Source organism: Triturus cristatus, chromosome 4_1 (genome assembly GCF_964204655.1).
Source record: "Triturus cristatus chromosome 4_1, aTriCri1.1, whole genome shotgun sequence".
Classification (NCBI taxonomy): Eukaryota; Metazoa; Chordata; class Amphibia; order Caudata; family Salamandridae; genus Triturus; species Triturus cristatus.
The window spans coordinates 976,589,282-976,616,613 of NC_140585.1; the positions used below are offsets into that span (position 1 = coordinate 976,589,282).

General features: G+C 43.4%; 1 protein-coding gene across 4 annotated transcripts in view; it reads left to right on the plus strand.

Moving 5' to 3' along the window:
- Window positions 1-21,167: 21,167 nt before the first annotated feature.
- LOC146855927 (uncharacterized) overlaps window positions 21,168-27,332 on the plus strand; it is a 651,622-nt gene continuing 645,457 nt past the window's right edge. For all 4 annotated transcript variants that reach the window (XM_085653872.1, XM_085653873.1, XM_085653876.1 and 1 more), the window contains exons 1-2: window positions 21,168-21,530; window positions 22,120-22,178. In XM_085653872.1, coding sequence (XP_085509998.1) covers window positions 21,502-21,530; window positions 22,120-22,178 — 88 coding nt within the window. In that variant the 5' untranslated portion in view covers window positions 21,168-21,501. The remainder of the gene's footprint in view (window positions 21,531-22,119; window positions 22,179-27,332) is intronic.

Consider the following 27,332-nt stretch of genomic DNA (forward strand, 5'->3'; position numbering starts at 1 on the left):
AAGTGGGGAACCACAGAAGGTGTATGCAAGGAAATCCATAAGAGAGAGTCTGCAAGTTGTAGCTGAAAGAAATCTGGAAAAGTTCTGGACTCAGGCGGTGTGAACACCAAGTTATAGCACACAAGAGTCTTCAGTGTAGCAACCCTTGTTACCCATCATCAAGGGTATATTGTTCCTAATCAATTTCTCATGTTGCAGACTGCAACATCTGGGGAACGTCTCACACAAACCATGGGAACAACATCATCTTCTTCCTCAGAGGCCAGCTTGAAACATTACTGAATAGGCCTTTCAGTTAACGCTCTGGCTCCCCATGTTCTTTCATCAAGGTCTGCTTCTCAGGCTTTGTCTCCTCTATCACTAATATAGTAATGCATCAATTCTCAAACTAACAATACATGTGAATATCTGCAAGAAATGACATGTTAGAAGACAAAAGTGAACAGCCTCTTATGCAGCATGGAGAAATACAGGCCTACTGAAGACAACTCAAATTACTAACCCAATGGTGCACGTTTAACATGCCCTTGGCAGTCTGGTAACTAAGAAAACCCACTTCACAGTCCTGGGAGACCTAAATCTACATTTTGACGAGCCCACTGATACCCTATTCACCCACGTTTTGTCAAACCTAGCCACCATTCAATTGACTCAAAAAGTTCAAGGCCCCACCCATATAAAGGGACATATATTAGATACCATCTTTACCAACAATCCCTAGCTACATGACCTAGATCCTTTCCCCATTCGAGAGACTGATCACTTTCCAATTCCTATGGTCCGTATAATGCCAAGTCTGAAGTTACTCCCTACTCCAGCGGTCCAAGAAGACTGGTGCAGGTCTCACTTAAAAGGTGAACATTGCACATGTACTCTCAGTACTCTGGGCTCTGATCCACGGGTGGCCAATAGTAGGGCTGCAGGCTGGATAAACTAGTCACTTGATCAAATTATTCCCAAGAAAACCGTCTTACAAACAACTAAAATTAAATCAGCCCCATGGTACTCCCCCATCTCAGAATATTTTTTAGGTCTCGCCTGACAAACGCAGCGCGAAGCGCTGTCGCCAGCGAGATCTATTGTTACTGACTTGCCTCGGAAGTGGGACAGGAGATGGGCACGCGCATGGTCTCGACGGATTTGAGTTGGTGTACGTGCCTACAGCCACGCGGCGTGCAAATCTCCTGTCCCCTTTCCCTCGCAAGCCAGCATGCAGTTTCACTTTCGTTTACACGCACGTCCTAGGCAGCCTCATGCTATTTAATTTCTTTTTAAAAAATGCGCACGTGCGCTCCAAGCACTTACCGGCTCTTGTTGGGACTCTGCGCTGCTCCTCTGCTTTTCCTGCCGGTCACTGCAGCAACACGCGGGGCTCCGTTTTGCTCACAGGAGCCCCGCCTGAAATCCTGCTTTGTCCACACCATGCACCATTCACGAAGGCGGGGTGGGCTCCCGCCCGACTTCATGTACTGTTTGGCGGCCCCCTCCCTGGTCCGCACGAGCCGCGCAGCACTCATTAAAAGTCCGGCAGTGTTGAAGTCCGCACACGCCGCCACTGGGCACGAGCTGCAGAACACGCAAAAGTTACATGTACCGCGCATGCACGGGCAGCCCTCGCAGGTCTTCTCTCCGGCCCGGATGTGGAGCTGCTTTCTCTTTTGCTTGTTCTTCCTGGTTCCAGAGCTCGCAGGTTGTTTTTTTTTTAAAGCGTGAAAATGCAACAGGGATGGCTAAAAATATTACAAATCCCTGCAACTTTATCAAGGCAGTAACAAGAACAAGACGTTACCTTATTAGCACCAAGGCAACCTGTTGTATCCGTAACTTCACAAACAATACAGAAGGAATGTGCTTAATTTAATAACACAGCGCAATGAGTGAAGTGGTTGATTGTGAGATCCGCATGTAAAGTGCATGTCGTGGATACGAAACCCAATAATCCTACTCGACCCTTTATCTTTCCAACATAGGTGAATGAATACCGTTACGCGACGAAGCCGTGACACCAACCACTGCGGGAATAAAAACCCGAAAGTGCTGCCATGGTTGAGGGGCCTCATTCAAATATTCTTTTAAAAGAGAACAATAGATTACACGTTCACCGAGATGCGGTGTGTTGTGAAATGGCCGATTGATTTCGTGTTTTTTTATTGCTTGGGATATTCACGGTGCTGTTTGCCAAATGACCATTTGATAATATTTTTGGACTTGTTAAGATTTCGTTTTGTTAAAAACGGAATACGGAACAAATATTGTTCCTCTTTGACGTTTGTATTAAACGCGACATGCAACTTTGCTGTAATATATAGGAATGCGTGTTTTTTCATGCATTAATTGTATTTGTGAAGCGCACACTCGCCCATGGGTTTCTTGGTGCTGAGTAACAGACTTTTTTTGGGGAGTGGGGGTAATCTACCCCGATGGTACTCATCTGATCCACTTCGGGGATGAAGGGCCGATGGGACCCGTAGAGATAAAACCTGTGGTCATCAGGTCTCTGATGTCGATTCATTGGTCCATGGAGCCAGTGTCTTTGCCCTATAAAAGTCACTTTACCCGCTGCTGATGTGGCAGTGTGCCCTGCAGACTCCACCCTACCTGTATAAGTGTCTGTGTGTACTAAGAGCAGTCCATCTTTCGCTGCTGCTGGGGTAGTAAACTTCAGCACTTACCAGGGTTCAATGGGCCTATCAGCGTTCTTGATCCCGGTGCCACTGCACCTGCTGCACCAATGCTAGTTTCGCCCCCGAGTGAACCACTCATTAAAAAGTGTATTCTTGCTATTTCCTTCGTAGATCTCCAGTATCTAGGCTGTTGGCGTGGTCGCAACCCCTTTGCACTAGATTTCTTGCCAGCGTGATTTGTTCTGCTGAGGGCCCGTGCTCTATTCAGCATCGTTTATGTGGGATTTGTGTGCAATTTGGAAACAGCGTCAGTCAATTAGACATTTCCTGGCCCTGTGAGGATTCTCTCACTTTATCCCGTTTCTTTCTGCCTCTACTTTCTCTTTGCTCCCTCACTGTCCCTCCTCACTGCCTCCTGTTATCTCTTTTTCTTCTGCCATCGCTCTCTTTCTTTCGCTCGTCTCCATGAGCCACTGGCGCTCTCTTGTCCTCCTCTCCCTTTATCGCCCCTCTCTCTTTCTTTTTCTTTTTCCTTCTGTATTTCTTGCTCTCGTTTTCTCGCTCCATCCCACAAACTTAAGTATCAGCCCCTTGCACCAAGTTCTTCCTTTCTTCCCTTCCCTCTGCGCCTCACCAGGTCACTATTTTACCACATTGCAAAATACCTTTACATCGCATTTTCGAAACTTTGACCTATTGGTGTTGTAAATGACAATGGTCAAGACTGATTTGCATATGGCCATGTCTAAACTGGGGTGGTGTAGTGGGCAAAAGAACGATGGATTTAACCCAGATCTCTTGACTGGGGTAGAATGTCTGCATTGTCAGCATTCCGTCCATCAATTGTTTGTTGTAACGCTTTTCGCCCTAAGTGGGATGGGTATTCCCAGACGTGGGACCCGTGCTCACTACGCCACTGGAGTCAAGCTATCCTGGCTGATGACGGCTGATAGCCAGAAACCGGTCCTAGGATGCTTGATTCCGGTCCAGGGAAGACATGGCTTGGAGGTTCGGGCTGGACTGTTCCCATGAGGTACAGGGTCAAGACTGATTTGCATATGGCCATGTCTAAACTGGGGTGGTGTAGTGGGCAAAAGAACGATGGATTTAACCCAGATCTCTTGACTGGGGTAGAATGTCTGCATTGTCAGCATTCCGTCCATCAATTGTTTGTTGTAACGCTTTTCGCCCTAAGTGGGATGGGTATTCCCAGACGTGGGACCCGTGCTCACTACGCCACTGGAGTCAAGCTATCCTGGCTGATGACGGCTGATAGCCAGAAACCGGTCCTAGGATGCTTGATTCCGGTCCAGGGAAGACATGGCTTGGCAGTTCGGGCTGGACTGTTCCCATGAGGCACAGGGTCAAGACTGATTTGCATATGGCCATGTCTAAACTGGGGTGGTGTAGTGGGCAAAAGAACGATGGGTTTAACCCAGATCTCTTGACTGGGGTAGAATGTCTGCATTGTCAGCATTCCGTCCATCAATTGTTTGTTGTAACGCTTTTCGCCCTAAGTGGGATGGGTATTCCCAGACGTGGGACCCGTGCTCACTACGCCACTGGAGTCAAGCTATCCTGGCTGATGACGGCTGATAGCCAGAAACCGGTCCTAGGATGCTTGATTCCGGTCCAGGGAAGACATGGCTTGGAGGTTCGGGCTGGACTGTTCCCATGAGGTACAGGGTCAAGACTGATTTGCATATGGCCATGTCTAAACTGGGGTGGTGTAGTGGGCAAAAGAACGATGGATTTAACCCAGATCTCTTGACTGGGGGAGAATGTCTGCATTGTCAGCATTCCGTCCATCAATTGTTTGTTGTAACGCTTTTCGCCCTAAGTGGGATGGGTATTCCCAGACGTGGGACCCGTGCTCACTACGCCACTGGGGTCAAGCTATCCTGGCTGATGACGGCTGATAGCCAGAAACCGGTCCTAGGATGCTTGATTCCGGTCCAGGGAAGACATGGCTTGGCAGTTCGGGCTGGACTGTTCCCATGAGGCACAGGGTCAAGACTGATTTGCATATGGCCATGTCTAAACTGGGGTGGTGTAGTGGGCAAAAGAACGATGGATTTAACCCAGATCTCTTGACTGGGGGAGAATGTCTGCATTGTCAGCATTCCGTCCATCAATTGTTTGTTGTAACGCTTTTCGCCCTAAGTGGGATGGGTATTCCCAGACGTGGGACCCGTGCTCACTACGCCACTGGAGTCAAGCTATCCTGGCTGATGACGGCTGATAGCCAGAAACCGGTCCTAGGATGCTTGATTCCGGTCCAGGGAAGACATGGCTTGGCAGTTCGGGCTGGACTGTTCCCATGAGGCACAGGGTCAAGACTGATTTGCATATGGCCATGTCTAAACTGGGGTGGTGTAGTGGGCAAAAGAACGATGGATTTAACCCAGATCTCTTGACTGGGGTAGAATGTCTGCATTGTCAGCATTCCGTCCATCAATTGTTTGTTGTAACGCTTTTCGCCCTAAGTGGGATGGGTATTCCCAGACGTGGGACCCGTGCTCACTACGCCACTGGAGTCAAGCTATCCTGGCTGATGACGGCTGATAGCCAGAAACCGGTCCTAGGATGCTTGATTCCGGTCCAGGGAAGACAAGGCTTGGCAGTTCGGGCTGGACTGTTCCCATGAGGCACAGGGTCAAGACTGATTTGCATATGGCCATGTCTAAACTGGGGTGGTGTAGTGGGCAAAAGAACGATGGATTTAACCCAGATCTCTTGACTGGGGTAGAATGTCTGCATTGTAAGCATTCCGTCCATCAATTGTTTGTTGTAACGCTTTTCGCCCTTTGTGGGATGGGTATTCCCAGACGTGGGACCCGTGCTCACTACGCCACTGGAGTCAAGCTATCCTGGCTGATGACGGCTGATAGCCAGAAACCGGTCCTAGGATGCTTGATTCCGGTCCAGGGAAGACATGGCTTGGCAGCTCGGGCTGGACTGTTCCCATGAGGCACAGGGTCAAGACTGATTTGCATATGGCCATGTCTAAACTGGGGTGGTGTAGTGGGCAAAAGAACGATGGATTTAACCCAGATCTCTTGACTGGGGAAGAATGTCTGCATTGTAAGCATTCCGTCCATCAATTGTTTGTTGTAACGCTTTTCGCCCTAAGTGGGATGGGTATTCCCAGACGTGGGACCCGTGCTCACTACGCCACTGGAGTCAAGCTATCCTGGCTGATGACGGCTGATAGTCAGAAACCGGTCCTAGGATGCTTGATTCCGGTCCAGGGAAGACATGGCTTGGCAGTTCGGGCTGGACTGTTCCCATGAGGCACAGGGTCAAGACTGATTTGCATATGGCCATGTCTAAACTGGGGTGGTGTAGTGGGCAAAAGAACGATGGATTTAACCCAGATCTCTTGACTGGGGTAGAATGTCTGCATTGTCAGCATTCCGTCCATCAATTGTTTGTTGTAACGCTTTTCGCCCTAAGTGGGATGGGTATTCCCAGACGTGGGACCCGTGCTCACTACGCCACTGGAGTCAAGCTATCCTGGCTGATGACGGCTGATAGCCAGAAACCGGTCCTAGGATGCTTGATTCCGGTCCAGGGAAGACATGGCTTGGCAGTTCGGGCTGGACTGTTCCCATGAGGCACAGGGTCAAGACTGATTTGCATATGGCCATGTCTAAACTGGGGTGGTGTAGTGGGCAAAAGAACGATGGATTTAACCCAGATCTCTTGACTGGGGTAGAATGTCTGCATTGTCAGCATTCCGTCCATCAATTGTTTGTTGTAATGCTTTTCGCCCTAAGTGGGATGGGTATTCCCAGACGTGGGACCCGTGCTCACTACGCCACTGGAGTCAAGCTATCCTGGCTGATGACGGCTGATAGCCAGAAACCGGTCCTAGGATGCTTGATTCCGGTCCAGGGAAGACATGGCTTGGCAGTTCGGGCTGGACTGTTCCCATGAGGCACAGGGTCAAGACTGATTTGCATATGGCCATGTCTAAACTGGGGTGGTGTAGTGGGCAAAAGAACGATGGATTTAACCCAGATCTCTTGACTGGGGTAGAATGTCTGCATTGTCAGCATTCCGTCCATCAATTGTTTGTTGTAACGCTTTTCGCCCTAAGTGGGATGGGTATTCCCAGACGTGGGACCCGTGCTCACTACGCCACTGGAGTCAAGCTATCCTGGCTGATGACGGCTGATAGCCAGAAACCGGTCCTAGGATGCTTGATTCCGGTCCAGGGAAGACATGGCATGGCAGTTCGGGCTGGACTGTTCCCATGAGGCACAGGGTCAAGACTGATTTGCATATGGCCATGTCTAAACTGGGGTGGTGTAGTGGGCAAAAGAACGATGGATTTAACCCAGATCTCTTGACTGGGGTAGAATGTCTGCATTGTCAGCATTCCGTCCATCAATTGTTTGTTGTAATGCCTTTTATTATTGCAGGTTTTTTTTAAAGATATAAATGAAAGGCATTGTCATTTACAATGCCAATAGCTCAAAATCTCGCAAATGCGAGACCTATTGCATTGCAAATGCTTGTTTTAAACTGTAAGAGAGCCAAAAGGGACTGTTGGAAGGATTATGGGAAACAAAAGAAAATAAAACACTGGGAAACAGTTAGGGACTACCATTCAGAAATCAGAACTGCCCAAGCCACTTACTATGAGACAAGGATCAATGAAGTTTCCAACTCCTCCAGAGAGATGTTTCAAATCACTAAAGCTCTGCTGGAACCCAAACTCTACGAATCACCTAAGAACCCTCCAAGGACAGATGTAATGCCCTTGCCACCCACTTTGCAACAAAAGATTCTGAGATTTACTGCTCCTGTCAAATGGTGGAAAAAGCCTCATTCCCATTTCCTTTAGTAACAGTAAGGAGACATCTCTCTGAATACATTCAGGGCAACTCCCTCTTGCATCACAACCAAGTCAGTTTTCAGCATAAACATAGTACCAAAACCACACTTCAATTGGTGGTAGAGAACACCAAAAGGGGACAGCTGCGGATTATAATTCTAGACTTCAGCACAGCCTTCGATACCATTAAATTCACTACTCTCTTGAATAGGATCTGCAAAGCCAGTGTCGAAGGGAAAGCCCTCAGCTGGTTAAGGTCCTTTCCGAAGGATAGATTCTTCCAGGTCTTTGACAAGACCTGTCCCTCTGATATTTTGCCTGTAACATATGGAGTTCCGCAGGACTCATCTCTTCGCCCTATGCTCTTTAACGTGTACCGGCAACCCCTGGCTGATATCAGCACCCCCTTTGGGATTTCTATAGTCTCCTACGAATGTATGACGTTACAACGCATACATTTACAACGTATACCTTTACAGCGCAGTTTTTACTTCGCAACATTCTTTACAACGCATTCTTTTACATCGCATGCAATTACATTGCATTTTCAGAAACTACCTTTACAACGCATTCCATTACATCGCAAATATGCCTTTACAACGCATACCATTACAATGCATACCATTACATCGCATTTAAGGTAAGTGTTGGATAGTATAGGGGTAATAATTACTATTCTAACTCCAGTGAGTGCAACAGTAGGGTAAGTGTTGGATAGTGTAGGGGTAAAAATTACTATTCTAACTCCAGTGAGTGCAACAGTAGGGTAAGTGTTGGATAGTTTAGGGGTAAAAATTACTATTCTATCTCCAGTGAGTGCAACAGTAGGGTAAGTGCTGTATAGTGTAAGGGTACTATGCATTGTAATGGTATGCATTGTAATGACTTGCGATGTAATGCCTGCGTTGTAGTGACATGCGTTGTAATGACATGTGTTGTAGTGACATCAAATGTAATGGCTGCATTGTAATGACATGCGATGTAAAGGATGTTGCGATGTAATGACTGCTATGTAAAGGTAGCGCCAGGACACCCTCGGGTAACAGTAGCGCTTTATAAATGTTATAAATAAATTAAATAAATAAATAAATAATGACTGCGTTGTAAAGGTTGTTTCCCGTCTCCTACACGGATGACACCCAGCTGGTCTTCTCACTTGTCCCAAACTCAGACCCTTTAGCTTACACTCTGAGACAATTTCTAGAGATAGTAACCAACTGGATGAAGCAATCCTGTCTTAAGCTAAACGGGGCCAAAACCGAGCTTGTGATCCCTCCCCTCAATAGACCCTGGGTTGGCCAGTATGTCTCTCTCCCCTCTGGCCCCAAAAACGGCAATAAAAAGTCTGGTCATTTGGTTGGAGAAATCCCTGCCCATGGAAACCCAGGTGACCAAAATTTCAGCTAGCTGCTTTGGAAACCGTGCATGCTGTGCAAAATTCTGCCTCTCCTCCCCAAGTCCCCGAGGAGGCTGGCAGTCCAGTTCTTGATTCTTTCTTGCCTGAACTACAGCAATTCTCTTTACCTAGCTGCCCCCAAGGCAGTTATTTGAAAAGTACAAGTTGTGAAGAATGCTGCTTCACGCACACTCCTGGGTATCATTAGGCATGAATCAGCTAGACGAACCCTGGTGGACCTTCACTGGCTCCCAGCGGCCCCAAAAATTGAATTTAAAGCCATGTGCATCAAACATAGAACTTTACATGCACAGGACTCTCCACTTCGATGCCAGTTTGTCACCCCCAGTACCCCTAAAAGAATACTTAGATGCACCACCTCTCAGCTGTCCATCGTTCCCAAAGTCAGTAGAGCCAGAAGGGGAGGACAGTCTTTCTGCCTCAATGCTACCAAAGTTTGGAATTCACTCCCTCTGACCATCCGATCCTTAGACAATGAGCTGTGCTTTTGTAAACAACTCAAGACCTAGCTTTTTAAGATCTGAACCGATGACACCTCTGTCATTTATAGAATGCTCTTTCTCAACTAGCGCTGGGATGCCTACGAGTCGCCATGCGTTTTATAAATAAAATAAAAATATGAGAGTGCACATTTAAACACAAATTAATATACATTTCTAGTACATTACATGTGGCATACAGTAAATCTTTAATATAATCATGTGTAAGTATGGTTAGAAATTACATTTAGATCAAAAATACGTGTAACATTAGTGCACACATTACATAAAACCTTTATCGTTTTAAGAAAATTTACATTCTGAATATATGGGGATGGTTTTTATTTAGTTTTCTAATCATTAAATGTTATGCAAGGTACTAAGACACACATTACGAAAGTCAAATTTCATCTTTATAGTAATTACATGTCTACTAAGTAAGGATGGTTTATTTCATCAAGACCTCAAAGAATATATCAATCATTTTATTTATTTATTTATTTATGGGTTTTATATAGCGCCTGAATCACCCCATACAGGGTATCTCTGCGCTGAGTTGCCTACTGATCACCAGGAACTTAGATTAAAAAAGCTCTGTTTTCAACAGTTTCCTGAACACCAATAAGTTGGTGCATTGACGTAATTGTAATGGAAGAAGATTCCAATATCGAGGTGCTAAATGAGAGAACGCCTTCCCTCCCATACGCGCAAGTTTGATGCAGGGGGTGCACAAATATGCTAAATGACTAGATCTCAACAATCTTGTGGGAGCATATCTAACTAATTTGTGAGCAAGATAGCTAGGACCCACATTGTGAAGGGATTTAAAAACCATACAACAAACTTTGAACATAATTCTCTTTTTTATAGGGAGCCAATGTAGGTCACGGAGAAGGGGAGCAGAGTGGGTTCTAGGAAGTGCATTATTTACCAAGCGGGCTGCAGTGTTCTGGACTACCTGTAATTTAATCATGGTAAAACACACAATAGGGGTAAATTCTATAATCCTACAGTGAATACACTCTTTATTAATGATGTCAGGTGCAACACTTACATTCATCGTTAAACCACACAAGAAACATGTGCTAAGTGTATGTTCATGTCATGTATCTGCTAAGTATTTGTGACATATTTGTGATGTGTAAAGGGTAGGCAAGTTGAGCTGCATCATAGGTACTTCATTGGATGATTTAATCTATTGAATGGCTCATCCCAAAGACCAGCAGAGGGTCCCATCTCAACTGATTAGCTGTCTTACCAACTAGCACAGGAGCCTCCGACAATACCCCAACCATGTATTTAGACCGCTAATCAAACGTCTAAACTTTCAGACTCAAGGCTGGTGGAAGGGGATATTCTTGCCCCCCCCCCCCCAACTTGCCCCAAGTTAGCTGTTATGAGTGCCATTGGCAATACATAATGAAAATGATGAATTATTTGATTGGACAATCTGAGAAAATGACTAATAAAACTATGATATTAAAGGAAATTGTTGCAAGTTGGCAAACACAGAAAGAAACAGAGACCGCCTAATGCAGGGGATCCTCTCAGAAGAGATAATGTCTAAAATACAACTTTTATGGATTGAATAAATTACAGATCTACTTATAATTTGTAAATGTAAAGAAATATCAGAGGGTACTGACTTAACACCAGATGTAAGGCTGAGGGGATGCAGTTGATCGAAGCTCTCTCGATAGTAAACAAACTGTGTTGGTCCTACTCGGCCAACTGGACCCTTAGAGTAAGAAGAAAGGAACCATCAATAGCAAGGCCAGGTAGTCAGGGCAGACTCACCTTTTTGTCATCAAACTACCGTTCAAACCCCATTGGCACTTGAGGAGAGAATCAAGAAACCAGGTGGACTAGGCAGGGCCGTGTGCTGACGACAGGTTGGTCTCTACTTTAGAGCTATTTCAGTCTTATTTAAATAGACTAGGTTTATAGCGACAAGAACAACCCTCTAACCCATAGAAATCTGGGTATACAATTCTTAAGTGCTACAGTGGTTCGCATAGGTAACCATACAATATGGTATATTATATTCAATAAAGATTGTAAAATATGCAAAAGGTAAAACGGGGTTTGCAGAAAGGACACTCAAACTTAATCAGCATTGTCTGTGGCAGTGCTGATTAAGTTTGGTGAGTGTCTTTTTCACAACCCCCTTTTTACTTATTTTATATTTCACAATCTTTATTGAATATAATGTATCATAATTTATGGATGAATACGAGAACAACTGTGGCACTTATTTAGGTATACGGTGCCTCAAGAAACTTCTGAAATTAAATAAAAGTCTCATAAATCAAAATAAGCTGGTACCCCATCAGCAGGGGGCTGAAGACCAACAGAACAGTGCTATTTTTTAAAAGCTGCCCACTAGGAAAATCATCACAGTACCAGTTAAAACCAATTGCAATCCAGCAATAAATGGAGCCCATAGTGAAACAAATCTAGTATGTAACAGCAAACTTCTTCCAGCTAACTCAAATCGAATGCCTGGCTTAGAAAAGGGAGCAATTATTTCATGAACCCAAACAATTAATCTTGTAAAGGTAACCAACAGGTAGCACCTCATAATAGTGATGGCAATGACAACAATGTTACAGGAACTGTACATCTGGAAGGTTTCCCATTCATAAATGAGACAGACACATCAGAGGACATAAAGTTAAAGGGAATTAAGGAACGAATTGCAGAAATATTTAATGTCCTACGCAAACCACAGGACTTTAAATCCCCCTTCAGGTATCTCGTCTGTTCCTAAAGGGAATGGCACACTACAGGGGAGGGACTCTGACCATCAAGAACAGGGCCCACTTTCAAGTTGTATGCTCTGTTCAAGCAAAGAAGGAGCAGCTGCTCATCCTAGTTGGGGGTTAAGGAACATTACTAGGTATAACCCAGGTAACTTGAATCAGTAAACTCAGGATGCTTTGACACCTAATGTGGAGAAGACAAATAACGTTATACCAATTGACTTCTTCCCTAGTCATGAAGCAGAAGGACCATTTGATATTTTGAACCAGCAGAACAACTTGAGGGTACTGCATCACTTACCAGATCTGGAGCTATTTAGTTCAATCAACCTTCTATCTATTCAATTCTTGACTGCCTGCAAGACATCAATTGAAAGTACACGCACTACCTGGTCTAATCCATATAATTGTGCAAAAAACATGAAAAAGATATATTAGCAGTCTGGGGATTTAAGTTAAAAAAACTGTAGAGCCAAGACAATCCAAATCTCCTGAAGAAGGAAGTAGGCCAAGATAAGCACCTTACAGCTACTGCTTTGACATGTGGGGTTCAAAGGCCTGGAAAATTATATGTCGATGGATATTAATCATTTGACAATAATGACAGGAGCTGTCTGCAATACGAACAGACCAATACAGATTTCTTCACAACCAGTTATTAAACCATATTTGTGTAACCCGAATGGGGAGAATTCCTCATACAGGCAGTGCAGAGAGTATGGGTAAAGTATAACCCAAATATACAACTCCACTTAATTAAAGTTTATATTCCACCTTTAGAAGCCCAGGACAGGAAGAGAGTAACCTCAATGTTGGAAGAAATTTAAACTTTGACATGTTTAATCCCAAGTGCTAAGGGTGTCTTGAGAGGGGATTTTAATAATAATCTGTTCTAGAGAAGCGGACAAGCATCTTGGGGGGGACTCATTGGAACAACAGTTGTCATTTCCCCTCCCCGATTTTTAAAGACAGGAAACTTACAGGTGTGGGAGAATCATTAGTTCTACGCTTATGGATCTGGGGTTACGCCACTTAAACTGTAGATATATGAACAATCAACTAGCCAAATCAACTTTTACAATAATGAGTAAATCTTCTGTTGTTGATTTTACTTTCATTTATGTAATTGATTTTAATATTCTACAGAATTTCAAAAATTATATTTAGAGCAGAGAGTGATCATATCCCCAGCATATTGGCTCGAGTGTCCAGACAGAGGGATATCGAACTGACAACTATTTCAGCAAGGAGGGTCTTATGGTAATGAGAGGGAAAGGAATATTCTGGAACGGTGATTTTAGTCAGTTTGCCCAAAATAACTGGTTTCAACCTTTTTTTCTTAATTTTTCCTATGCGATAAATTTGCACGCAGATGTATCTAGGTTACACACCAATGTTTTTATCGATCTGCTGGCTCAAATTTTTGATGTCTTAGAAAATCAATAAACTTTTGAAGAGAAAAACATTAATCCCCAATGGAGTACAAAATAATACAACATGAAATAAGATTTAGGAAGGAATTAAGGCACCTTAAGAAGCCAGAACAGAATAGGCATAGGGGTTTGGCTATAAAAGAGCTGAAGGCTAATTTAAGAAGGAAAATTAGAGACATTATAATAAGCGAACAAGACTATAAATCAGTGGAGATGTATCATGCAATACTCACAAGAAATAGTCAGGAATTTTTATCTATTGTTGGAAAGGGTACTAAAACTAGTAAGGGCGGATGTTACTACCAAACTTCACATAAAAAATGTGATCAGTGTTTAAGCTTATTATACAGAGTAGAAGAAAATGTTGGGCCACCTGTGAAGAGTATGCAGATTAGATCTTATTTTAGAATTAACCATATGGAGTAAAGAGATTAATATATTCCTGTAATAATAAGTAGGCACTTGGCCATAATGACATTCCTGTGGCCATAATGAAACTTAATCCAGATAATTGGGGGCTCATTTTAACCCCTATGTTTAACATGGTCATACTCTTGGGGATGATATTACCTTCCTAGAAAGGGTCGATTCTACTTCCCATCTACAAGAAAGGCTCAAAAGCTTCCCCCAGTAGCTACCGCCTAATAGCCCTACTGGGAGCAAATGGAAAATTATTTACAAAGCATTTGCTGTCCTATCTGAAAGTATGGGCGGAACATTCACACCGATTATCCTTCCACCAGGCAGTGTTTCAACCCAAATGAAGTACAATTGACCGCATTGTGGCCTTATCATCGATGAGACAGAAAGCATGTGCACATAAAAATAATTTGTGTGCCTGATTCATTGATTATTCTGCAGCCTTTGATAAGGTGGACCAAAATAGGCTGCGGGCAAAGATGTGTTAGTGGGGCACCTCTCTGGCCTCCTACAACTCATCATAGAATTACATAGTAACACTTAAATTAGAGTTAAGCTGTCCGATGGCAGTGGTTTATCCCTGAAAATTTTCACACACAATGGGCCAAAACAGCTATGTATTTTGGCCCCGCTTCTGTTTAGATACATATTTGACCTCACTCACATGTTGGTACACTCCTTGGGTGACGGCCCAAAGCTGGCAGGAACGAAAATTCAGTTTTTAGCATATGCAGATGGTTTAGTTATCTTGTCAACCACCCAGATAGGCCTACAAAGACAATTGATTAGAACACAGTCTTTTAATGCAGCAAACAATCTCTGCAGTAATTTTAATGAAACCAAAGTATTGTCCTTAGGACAACGGAGCTCAAATTTCACATGGACAATAGATGGTACTAAGTTAGAAGTAGTTTTAGAATATACATATGTCGGAATTACGATAGATATAAACTTAAAATGGGAAACCCAGGTAGAGAAGTTAAGTGGAAGAATTTGAAGTGTAACTGGTGCAATAAAAAGGTATTCAGCGATGCATGGGGCAGAAATTGGTCCTACTTTAGATGTTTCAAAGGCCAAGTCAATTCGGGTTCTTTTATATGGGTCTTTAGTGTGGAATTGTAAAATAATCCAAAAATTGAATACATTTATTTTCAATTACATCAGAAGATTATTTCATTTAAGGCAGTCAACTCCACAGTGCAGCTTACTTCTAGAATTTGGTTTTACTTCATTGGGGGTCATGGCTGAAATTAATATATTTAATTTCTTCTTAAACTGCAAGGCGGCAGAAACAAATCATTTAAAAGTAATCATTAATAATACCTTGGTAATTAATATGCCGCTGGCATTGTTGTCTGAAAGTTCAATCATCAAGCAGCTGTCTAAAAATAATCTTCCTGCAGTAGGGATCTTAATAAATATTCCCAAACTAGCTTGAAAGGCAGTGTTAGACCTGCCACCCTTAGGGTGGTCTCTCCCAAACTTTTTCCTCTCTTCCATTCTGCTGGACCTATTTTTGTTGCTCCTAGGGCTTTGAGAACTTTACTACTGCTAACCAGTGCCAAAGCGCATGTGCTCACTCCTTACAACATGGTAAGATTGGCTTATGCCTAAAAGGCATATTTAATTTACATATACATCCCTAGTAAAGTGCACTACCTGTCCCCAGGGCCTACAAATTAAATGCTACTAGTGGGCCTGCATCACTGATTGTGCCTTCCACCTACGCAGTCCATTAAACATGTTTCAGGCCGGCTATTGCAAAGCCTTTATGTAGAGTTTTAGACTGCCATTTGACCTAGCAAAATAAACCTTTTGCCAGGCCCAAACCTTCCTTTGTAATGCATATAAATCCCTCCTAGTGTAGACACTGGACAGCTAGAGGGCAGGGTGCAATGTATTAAAAATGTTGGACATGTACTTTTAAGTATTACATGTCCCGATAGTGAAAAACTCTCAAATTCGTTTTTCACTACTGCAAGGCCTATCTCTCCAATAGGATAACATTGGGGTTGCTGTAACACATTTTAGAAGTGTAATTTCCAAATGGGAAGAGATGACAGGTTCATGCTTGATGTCTCTGCAATCCTAATTTAAAATCCTAACTTATGGTGAAGTCAGAATTTAAATTACAATTCTGAAAATGCCACTTTTAAAAAAGTTGACATTTTCTTGCCTTAGCCCTTTCATACCTGAAGCCTGTCTCTGGTCACATGACTTAATGCAGTTAGGCTTTCTTCCAACACAGCCCACACAATGGGAGCTTAGGTGTGACTGGATGTGCCATTCTGGCAGGATGGGAGGGAGGAGCTGGGTCCAGTCTCACTTACACATGAATAGGCTGTGTCCTGCCTCCACACAAAGTGCCTAATTGCCTTGCATTGTCTCTTCAGCCTACTTGGAGCCAGGAGAGGTAGGGAATTCCATGCACTTCGAAGACACTGTCCAGAATCTTCTCCCTCCTTCCAGAACCAGGGTATAAAAGAATGACCTAACACACCACAACTTAAGTACAATTCTGGACCTGTGGATAATCTGCCAACAAGGAGGACTGCTGTGCTGCTACAAGGACTGCCACTCTGCTGGACTGCCACTCTGAAGGGGCTGTTGCCTTGTAGTGCTGACCTGATGCCTTCTGCCCTCTGGCATGGGGAAGACCTGGACCTGCAGCCTCGATCTTGAACGCAGGTCCCAAGAGTGACTCAAAGGGCTAGTGTGCTGGCTTCCTGATCTGTTATATATGTAGAAAACAATGGTCCTGAGCAGACACTAAATTTTACATAAAATTAAATATAGACCACAATGGGTTACTATACACATCCGATGTCCAGCCGGACAGGGGATTTTTATTTTTCAGATACTAAAGGATATGGTCAAAGATAATGAAAACACTACATTTATCGTGGGGCACAATCCTGCACCCTACAGCATGGGGAACGTGCGGGGGGAAAAAAGGGAATAACAATGCAGACAGTTTAGGACAAACAACAGTTACAGGCAAAGACTGAGAGCCGTTGCAACTTGCAGGCATAAATGAAGTTGTAGCAAGTTTGACAAAATAGAGACCACAACGAGTAAGCACAATGGATATTTGTGGCACTATTTTTAAAAAGTCGACGTTTCGATCCCAAGCTCATTGATTAACGGGATCATCTTCAGGACTAAATTTATAACATTTGCCTGGTTTTTAACGCCCCAATTGAGGACATAGGGGTATCACATATGGCAGGTCAGAGAGGAAACTGACAATGAAGAACAGCGTTGTTGCTTTTGGTTTGGTCGCTTGCAGTTAAGGTTTCTATAAAACTTAGTGGGCGCTGGAGCGTGCTGCTCCTTGCCTGGATCGGCTGTTGGGTAGTTAGACTGTGGTGCAGATGGGCCACATTGTTGCTGAGAACAGAGATCTCCATTGCTGTATCTCTCCACAGCTTGGACTGTAACATATTAGTATATTGAAGCAATAACTTGGCGCATTGAAATGTGGCCCATCTGCACCACAGTCTAACTACCCAACAGCCGATCCAGGCAAGGAGCAGCACGCTCCAGCGCCCACTAAGTTTTATAGAAACCTTAACTGCAAGCGACCAAACCAAAAGCAACAACGCTGTTCTTCATTGTCAGTTTCCACTCTGACCTGCCATATGTGATACCCCTATGTCCTCAATTGGGGCGTTAAAAACCAGGCAAATGTTATAAATTTAGTCCTGAAGATGATCCCGTTAATCAATGAGCTTGGGATCGAAACGTCGACTTTTTAAAAATAGTGCCACAAATATCCATTGTGCTTACTCGTTGTGGTCTCTATTTTGTCAAACTTGCTACAACTTCATTTATGCCTGCAAGTTGCAACGGCTCTCAGTCTTTGCCTGTAACTGTTGTTTGTCCTAAACTGTCTGCATTGTTATTCCCTTTTTTCCCCCCGCACGTTCCCCATGCTGTAGGGTGCTGGATTGTGCCCCACGATAAATGTAGTGTTTTCATTATCTTTGACCATATCCTTTAGTGTCTGAAAAATAAAAATCCCCTGTCCGGCTGGACATCGGATGTGTATAGTAACCCATTGTGGTCTATATTTAATTTTATGTAAAATTTAGTGTCTGCTCAGGACCATTGTTTTCTACATATATAATTGATACCCGTGGTCCTTAGCCATTTTTCGGGTTCCCTTGTTTGTATAAAATACGGCTTCCTGATCTGAGCATCAGGGACACAACAGGCTTCCCCCACAGTGCCTGGACCCATCTTCAACAAGTTCCTGCCCCGAAGAGGTGTCTCTTATGTCCTGGGCCCTAGATGTTGCTCTTGAAGTTTTAAATTCAAGCTTTAGAGCTCTTCGCGACCAAGCCCGCTCACGTGGAAAATCAGCAAGCATCGATCACCCGCATGGACCGCCAATGCAAGGCTCCAGCCCACCCGTCCACAATGCTCTCCTGCTCCTCACGCCATGCCGATCCTCAGTAGAGACGCTTTCCTTATGAACTTCTTCCATGTGAACAGTACTCTTTGCACAAAACTTGAAAAGGTAAACCTTCAGCTGGACTAATCTGGGACTTTATCTGACCTGCTCTCCATCACGGCCAACTTAAACTTTTGACTTTGGCCCAGTCCAGTGCAACCAGATAGTTGAGGTTGCCGCTTTATGCTTTTAGGCGCTATATTGCAGTTTATTCTTTAAAACTTCATAACTCCGGTTCTACTAATTGTGGTTTTGTCATTTGGGTCTTGTTTTATTTATTACATTTTGCTCTGTTTTACTATCCTGGTGTGGGATCTTTTTGTGTGGTGTTTTCACTATTTTACTGTTTGAAGACTTGCACAAATACTTTGCACATTGTCTCTAAGTTAAGTCTGATTTTCCTGTGACCACAGGCTAATTTGGTGTCTGCTTGTGCCTTATCCTGACTAGGATTGTGGTTGCAGCTCGACCAAGGTTCCCACCCCAGGCAACAAGCAACCCAATTTCTAACAGGAACATAATGATATGGAGTCTCTAGCAAGATATAAGAATAATACGTTTACTATAGAAAACTATACCTTTTCAAGACAATATCATATCGATCAAAATATGCAAGCATGAGAGAAGAATGTTTTTATGCACTTTAGGTTTCTGTATTTTCCTTTTAAGGACTTTGATGGCTCTTGTACTACAAAGGGGCAAACTTACTGTATGTGCAGGATGTGTAATCTGGCCTATGAGTCTGTTGAACATGTTATATGTTCATTTTATTTTTTTTTAACCATATTTTATTGGCATTTAAACATTGACAGTGCATACAGTAGTACTTATCTTGGTTCAATCACCAGTGCACCTTTATCTATAACCTTTCCCAACCGAACTATCCCCCCACCCCCCCCCTTGAGTTGCTTGCTAAGAAGTGAGATGTGGAGTAAGCGTGTGAGGAGGTTGCTGGGCTCTAGGGCCCCGGTAAGCAGCAGTTGGCCAGCGGCGTCTGCTGCCACTAGTTCACCCACCAGAGCCCCCCATGCCCTGGCTTTCTCTATTGTACCTATTACCTTGCTGGCCTCTCGGAGTAGCAGTCTCCCCTCCGCCCCCGCCCATCTTTCGAGCTCTTTTCTCCAGACAGTGAGTCTCGGCCCACCGGCGCCTTCCAGTTCCTGGCTATCTCCCGCTTAGCTAATATATAGGCAAGGTCCTGAAACTTTCCTGCCACCCTGTTTCTAGCTGTGTGAGGGAACCACCCTAGCAGGAAGTGTTCTGGGGTCTGTGGAATTTCTTAACATGTTATATGTTTATGACCATCCTTGTCTCTGAAAAAGTACCTCAAACTCATTTTCAAAGCTGACGGTGTCAGAACTATTTCTGAGGCACTCTTGTTCTGTTTTAAAGGCAATATACAACAAATGGTGACACACATGGTAAAATGTATTAAACAGGCTCTGAGGTTGTGGGAAAATAGCTTTCAGACTGTCAATAATGGCAGGGATTAATGCACTAGTTTTAGGTTTTCTAATTGACGTATGTTTTTCTATGCCATTATAATAAATTAAATTTTAGGAGGTGATTTTATTAGTGTAGAATATTGCATATGGTTTTAATGAAACAATCGAATATATGACGGAATTCCGCATGCGTTTTACCCGCATGCCTTAGGAACTCCGTCATTTGAACGAATGCATCTTTAGTACACATTTGTTCTGAAGGTAAGTTGTTTTAACGACTTGCCTTGGGGGGGGGGGGGATATTGAAATAGTTTAATTTATTATTCCAACTCCAGTTTGAGCACCAGTAGGGAAGCTGTTGGACTTTAATTCCAGCACCACTCCACCATTGTGCCCCCTAAAGAAAGTTGTTGTAATGACTTGCGTGCGGAAGGATTGCGTGCTAAAGACGCATTCGTTCTGTTGCCGGCGCTGTGAAGGCGCAGCGTGATTCCAGCTTCGTCCTAAAGGACGTGTCCTGAAGCAATCATTAAAGTCATTGTTCATTCATTCATTCATACCGAGCTGTGCCACTGGCTGTGGACAGGCTTCTCTAGTTGTCTCATGAAAATCTCATCCCGTCCCGCTTTGAACTTGTCTTGGGTACTTGCAGACCTTTCATGTTTCCAAGGTCCATGCAGGAGCAGTGCATCCCATTCCGGTTTATCCAATGCATTGTGGTACTTATAGTTCTGTCTATAACACTCGACATCTGGGACTACAAATTTCTGACAGCCAAGAAAAAGCGGTAACTGGATGATTTATTTGCCCCAGGTATGGATGGGCAGCATGAGAACTGCAAAATAAAACGCAGCCTGTGACAAAGTCTACACTCAAGCAGATGAAGGGTCAAAGGGACATAACAACTAATTAGACCAATCGCCTCGCCGATGGAATCAAACGATGACTTTACATCAAAATAAAGAAATGTACTGAAATGTACTAGTTTTCTTCTTATAAAAGTTGCTGCTTTAAAATAGTTTACCCAAAGACTTACTGTCACGAAGAACACGGTGCTTCAGTGCCGGTGTTTCATGCACAAATCACTGTTTTCATGTGTGGTAGCCCCAATTGATCTAATGAAGTGAAATAACTACATTAGCAGGGTGGAAAACGCTGATAAACAAAACGGAGGAATGGAATGCTGTGTTTTGCAGACATCTGGAAACGTTACATCAAGAAACTCTGATATTTAATAAAAGTCAGTGGAATAAATTCAAGTTACCTGCTTGCAGGCCAGTCTCTGCTTCTTGCTTGGAGGAGGAAAGCCAGCGTCCAATCACAGAGTGCGTGGTGCAGGAAGCTGCGAGCAGACACAGCTGCAGAGTGGTGTGATTGGCGCCCCCAGCTGGAACACGGCAGGGAAGGAACCATTTTGTAAAGCGCCTAGAGAACTGTTTGGAGGTGGATGAGAAGTACTGTCCTAAATTTAGTTCTAGCCAGGAGTATATTTTCATCTCTTGACACATCTCAAGGGCGCCTTGCCATTCGTTTGCTGTAAAGGTTTACAAGTAATTGGTGTAAAGGAAACATCTCCCGCTCCGCAGACACAAACCACGTCATCCCTCGTTTGCTGACCGAGCATGGCATCCTGTCCTCTCACTATGTACAGGTACTTACGGGCTGTAATATCAAATAAAACTGTATTTAAGAGAGGGAGGAGACATAAGATTCCCGCGTATAAATATTTTTTTATCTACACGAAGAGGAGTGGGACATAGCTGCGAGACGACAAATGTAACTTTGCGTGTTTGAGTTTTCCACCACAGGAATGATCTGGGACTGGGAGCGTTATATTGTATCACTTATTTTCACCGTGGGACCTTGTTCCCTCACGATTTACTTCTAAGATTACCCACAATTCCGAGATCATGATTATGGCTCTGTGTATAGTTCACGTTATTCTCATAACTGGAGCATTCAACTGGCCTCGTTTTTTGAGGAATCGGATACATTTTATCTAGTTTTAGGCCACCAGCATGGTGCATGCTGGGGCTTGTAGTTTGCTGTTTTCAATTAGATGTCCGACTCGTCAAGTCATAGTTTTCTTAGTGTTGTTGACTGGAGAAAGAAAATACTATGTGGTTCGTTGACATTCTTATGAACGTTTTATCTCATGTACATTTTATTTTAATGTTCTCGTCGGAGTTGTAGACCCATTATCGTATTTTTATAATGGTATTTTTTCCTTGCTTTCTCAGATACCTTCCGTTGGCTTTATTGCTGTGGTTCTCTTTTGGCGATCGATTGGTTTGCAATGGTAAATAACTTCCTTTTTCTACGTAGCTCTACTTTTTGATGACGTGCTATAGTGAGTCCTCCATGTTCTAGTCCTGTGCTTTAATTAAATAATATTTTCAATTTTGAGAATTGTGGTTTGTTTGTTTGTTTCTGCCGATCTAACTATACTGATTTGTAAAGGAAAGCCCAGGGCCAAAAAGAGGGTGCATGCAAGTATCCAGCCCATTCTGATAGAGCGGCTAAGTGACACCATATTATGTGTAACATCCTTAACAAATAACATCCGTGCTTCTAAAGTTAACATTGTAGCTACAATTCCAAACAATCGTTGACAAAGCCAATAGGTCTCGCCTCTGTGAGGCCTATTGGTTTAGTTTATTGTAGCTGCGTTGTACAGCACTGTGGTTGTTTAGTATGTTTAAGGTTGTATTTTAAATTGCTATGAAACAGCCATTAGGGACCAGAGCACGCTACGGTGGAGTTCCACGCCTCCACGTAGCACCTGAGAGCCCCGCTGTCGCCCCTCCCCCCCTCCGTGAGCTCGTGGTTGATGGCGGCTGCCCCGCGTTTGCTGCTCTGCGCCGCGAGTATGCTGTTCTCTTCTCGCCTTGGTATGGTGCCTCTTTTGGAGTCCGATCGTCGAGATTAGCAGCGGAACAGCGGCGGGAAACCGGCACCGGTACTGGGACATCAATACAGCAATACCGGGACAGCGATAACTGATCGGGGGAAGCTGTCTGACTGTTTGACTGTTTGCACCACCTGAAGCACTTGAATTATCCGGAGGAGATGTGAACCACAGCAGTGCTATATGCTCACAGTTTTCAGCACGGTGAGCTGTCTTCATTAATTAACGACGAGGTCCACATTGTTGGGCGCTAAGCTACTGTTGCAGTAATTTCTCATTACTCATTACTTCAGTATAAGACTTCTGCTGTCTCCGCTGCTGCGGCCAGTCCTTGGCTATATTGTATCTTTTGGAAAGACTGGTGTAACGCCAGTAATAGCAGTTAAAGTGCGTGAGCTATGCAAAATCTCAAGCTCCAGCTTGCAGCAGTAATCCAATTGACTGACTATTGACTCTTTATACAGTTGCACAGACAGAGGTGTTAGTCCACGCTGCTAGAGTTGTCTGCCCCGCTGCTGCACTTCTATATTTGGTACTGCAGCCGCTGTGTGGGCTAGATTCTCAGTCTTCAGTATTTTTTTTGATGGGCTGAATTTCACCTCTAATACAACTGTCGTACTGCTGCTATCGCCGCTGCTATCGCTGGTACTCATATTCACTGGTGTAAAGTTATTTCACAATCACCAGTCTTAATAATGGGTAAGCAATTGACGGCGAAGGCCAAGGCCAAAATACGACGCCAGCAATTAAAAGAGAATTCCGTAAGAGCCAAGCGGGCTGGGTCAGCCGCGGAGAGAGAAATCTCCTCTCTTGAAAATTCTGAGAGCTCTGGAGAAGGTGAGGATGGTCTCTCAGGCGGCAGCCCGACCCAGGTTATTCCTCCGAGTCCTTGCAAATCTACTGTTAGTGCGGCAAAGGAGATAATTGAGTCACCAGTGGGGGGAATAGCCGTGGTTCCACTAGGTTCAGAAGCTAAATTACCTGAGATAAATCAGAACCTTAATCCTGCGGACTCACTCGATTCACAGTCATCATCTAAAGAGGCCACACCACTCTATGCTTCTAAGGCTTCCAAGGCTTCTAAACAATTCCCGTTGTTTGAGCGAAAAGCAGCAAGATACGACCTTAATAATACAGTTGGTGCCGGGGCAGTATCTTCAAGTGTTCCAACTTCCTTAAACCTCTCTTCTTCAACAGTTATCCCTCCCATTGAAAGTCTTGTTTCAGCGGCCGGTTCCAGTACCTCTTCTATTATTCCCAGTGAGGTGACTTTGTCTCAAAGTCCGATTATGGGGATGGAAACTGAAACTGTTGGGGACTTTCAGATCTCAGTTAAGGATATGCTGAATTTAATCCTGCAAGAAATTAGAGAGATGAAGCAAATGCAACAGATGGAAACGGAGGCGATCTGTAAGCGTCTGGACAAAATTGAAGATTCTATGGCTTCATTTTCTAATCGTCTGCAAGAGTCTGAGACTAGAATTTCTAGGTTGGAGGATAATCTTATCACTGCACAAAAAGAGATCATCACTGGTTCTAAATTATCAAAGGCCTTCGAATCCAAACTGGATGAGTTAGAGAATTATAATAGAAGGTCAAACCTTCGAATAGTAGGTGTACCCGAAAATATCGAGGGATCGGACATGACAAAATGGATTACTTCCTTTTTCTCTCAAGAAGTCATCCCTGAGTTTAAGGGAGATTTAACAATTACCAGGGCGCATCGAGTACCAGCTCGCCCATTCCCTAATTCTCCGTTTCCTCGGACTATCATTGTTAACTTTGCTGATGTTCGGGTTAAAGAAATAATCCTATCTCAGGCCTTTAAGCAAAGACAATTTCAGGTTAATCCCACTACTAAGTGTCGGATTTTTTCCGATATGTCGGCTGCTGCTGCCAGACGGAGAAAGGACTTTGTTAAGATTCTTCAGTTGTTTAAGGACAAAGGAGCTCAAGCATCGATTGCACAGCAATCAAAGTTAAAAGTTTTGATCAAGGGCAAATTTTATTTGTTTACAGATGTTGATGAGGCTCGGGAGATGCTTGACAAGTTGGCTTAAGGTCAGGCTAGGTTGGAATATGGCTTGATTTGTTCAGATGGGTATTCGCATATTTTAGTTAGGGGGTGGGGGGTGCAGGTGGGAACTCGGGGGTCATGGGATTCAGGGCGCACTTCCAAGGCGCTCTTATGAGAGGGGTTGGTGCCAGGTGGCCAGCGTGGGAGGGAGACATAGAGGCAGTACAGGGCCACGGGACCAGGGGTAGGGGGGGGAGCACTTGGGTAGAGGGAAGCGCACTTGGGTGGAGAGGGAAGCAGGGTAAAAATGGAAAAAATGAAATTCTTGTGGTTCCTTATCCAAAATTTTGTTGGCAAGAAGTATTTCTTAACAATTAATGTCCATTGGAGGGGTTAGAGTTGTTTCTTTCAATGTTAATGGGTTGAATAATAAAAAAGAAATGCGTACTATTGAGCTCTGGATTAAAACAGAGCGCCCAGCAGTTGTGATGCTGCAAGAAACTCATATTTCTGTGGAGAAAATTAATTCCTTTTCAATGTTTAAAAATTGGTCCTTATATCGTGGGTTTTCATGTGCTCAACAATCTCAAAGGGGAGTTGCGCTTTTTATTAATCGTAACTTAGATGCAGAAATTATTCAGTTTGAAGATGGAGGAGCTGGGCGGTGGTGCTGGGCTACTTGTGTAATTAAAAATAGGAATAGGCCAATTACCTTTGTTAGTTATTATGCCCCTGTGGACGATAGTGCCGCCATTTATGAGGAGTTATTCCAATCATTACTATTGGTCAGAGGAGATATAGTTATAGGCGGGGATTTTAATATCCTCATCGATATAAAACTTGATTCCACGGGTATTTCGAAGAAACAATCTAAACCAAAGTCATTGAGGTCTGTTATGAAGTACTCCGCATTACTTGATCTGTGTAACCCATGGCGACTGAAATTCCCTCATAAACAAGAATTTAGTTACTGGTCGGGAAGACATAGATCCTCCTCTCGTATTGATTTCTTTTTGGCCTCCAATTCATTAGAATTTTCATATCAGAAATTTTTGCATAATGGCTTTTCAGACCACGCAATGTTGGTTATTGAGTTTACAGTGGGGGAAGAAATTAAGTCCCCTAAGAGATGGATATTTAATAAAATGTACCTACAAGATAGCAACTGGGTATCCTTATTAAAATCCGAAATTGCTGACTTTATTGCTCGTAATTCACACACGGCCCCATTACATATTATTTGGGACTCACTAAAAGCCTTTGTTCGTGGTATTATTATCGCCAAAGACGCAGAAGAATGGCGTACTATTAAACAGACTAGGACCTTACTCTATCAAAGAATCTGTTCTCTGACTCAGCTTCGACAATCAAATTTCTCCAGTCTTGCGCAAAAAAAATTAAACGAGGCCAAACGTGAATTAAGTACGCTTTTTGCTACACAGAGTGAACAGCAATTCCTTATACAATCTCAAAGGAGTTATGAGGAGAGTAATTTTTCTGGCAAACTCCTTGCTTGGCAGGCTAAGGAGCAAGCCGCTGCAAATTCAATTCGTACTTTGAGATCTCCTACCACTCTGTTAGACACATCACAGCTTGATCTGATTGGTACTATAATGCTTTCTCACTATAAACAGATATATAGTCATCATCAGGAAATAGACCATTCTAGGCTTTTAAAATTCTTAGCAAGATATGATATGCCTTCTTTATCTCAGGCAGATAGTGGAGCAATGATGAGTTTATTTTCAAAGTCAGAGCTGGAATTAGTGGTCAAGAACCTCCCAATCGGTAAGGCCTGCGGCCCAGATGGCCTCCCCGCTGAATTTTTTAAGGTTTTCTTCTGCGCCTTTTCGGATTTGCTATTACAATTAGTTAATTATATGTTAATGGGTGGGCAAGTTCCAGACTCTTTTGGGGAGGGCACAGTTGTGAGTTTTCCAAAAAAAGGCAAAGATCCCAAAGATCCCAATTCATATAGGCCCATTACATTACTTAACACGGATTATAAGATCCTTACCAAATTATTATCAATACGTTTCAATCATATTGCTAAGGATCTTATTCACCCGGATCAGAACGGCTTTGTGGCAGGTCGACAATTAGCCACAAATACACATTTTCTCGTTGAGGCTTTAGATTATTTTCAGACCAATAAAATTTCCGCTTTAATTTTATTATTAGACGCAGAAAAAGCTTTTGACTTAGTGGTATGGACAACCTTATTTGTTATTTTAAATCTCTTTGGAATTCCTCCACAGATTATTAGCTTAATTAAAAATTTGTACACGGGTGCCAAAGCAAATATAATCATTAACTCAGTCATGGTCGGTAAAGTATCGGTTCAGCGGGGCACCAGGCAAGGTTGCCCCTTGTCCCCTATTCTCTTTGCTTTTTTTATTGAACCATTAGCCATAGCCATCAGGGAATCCGAAAATATCTCTCCTCCTATTTCCTCTATGGCTAAAATCAAACTATATGCCGACGATATTTTATTACTGATTAAGTCGGATATTCAATCTCAAACTGCC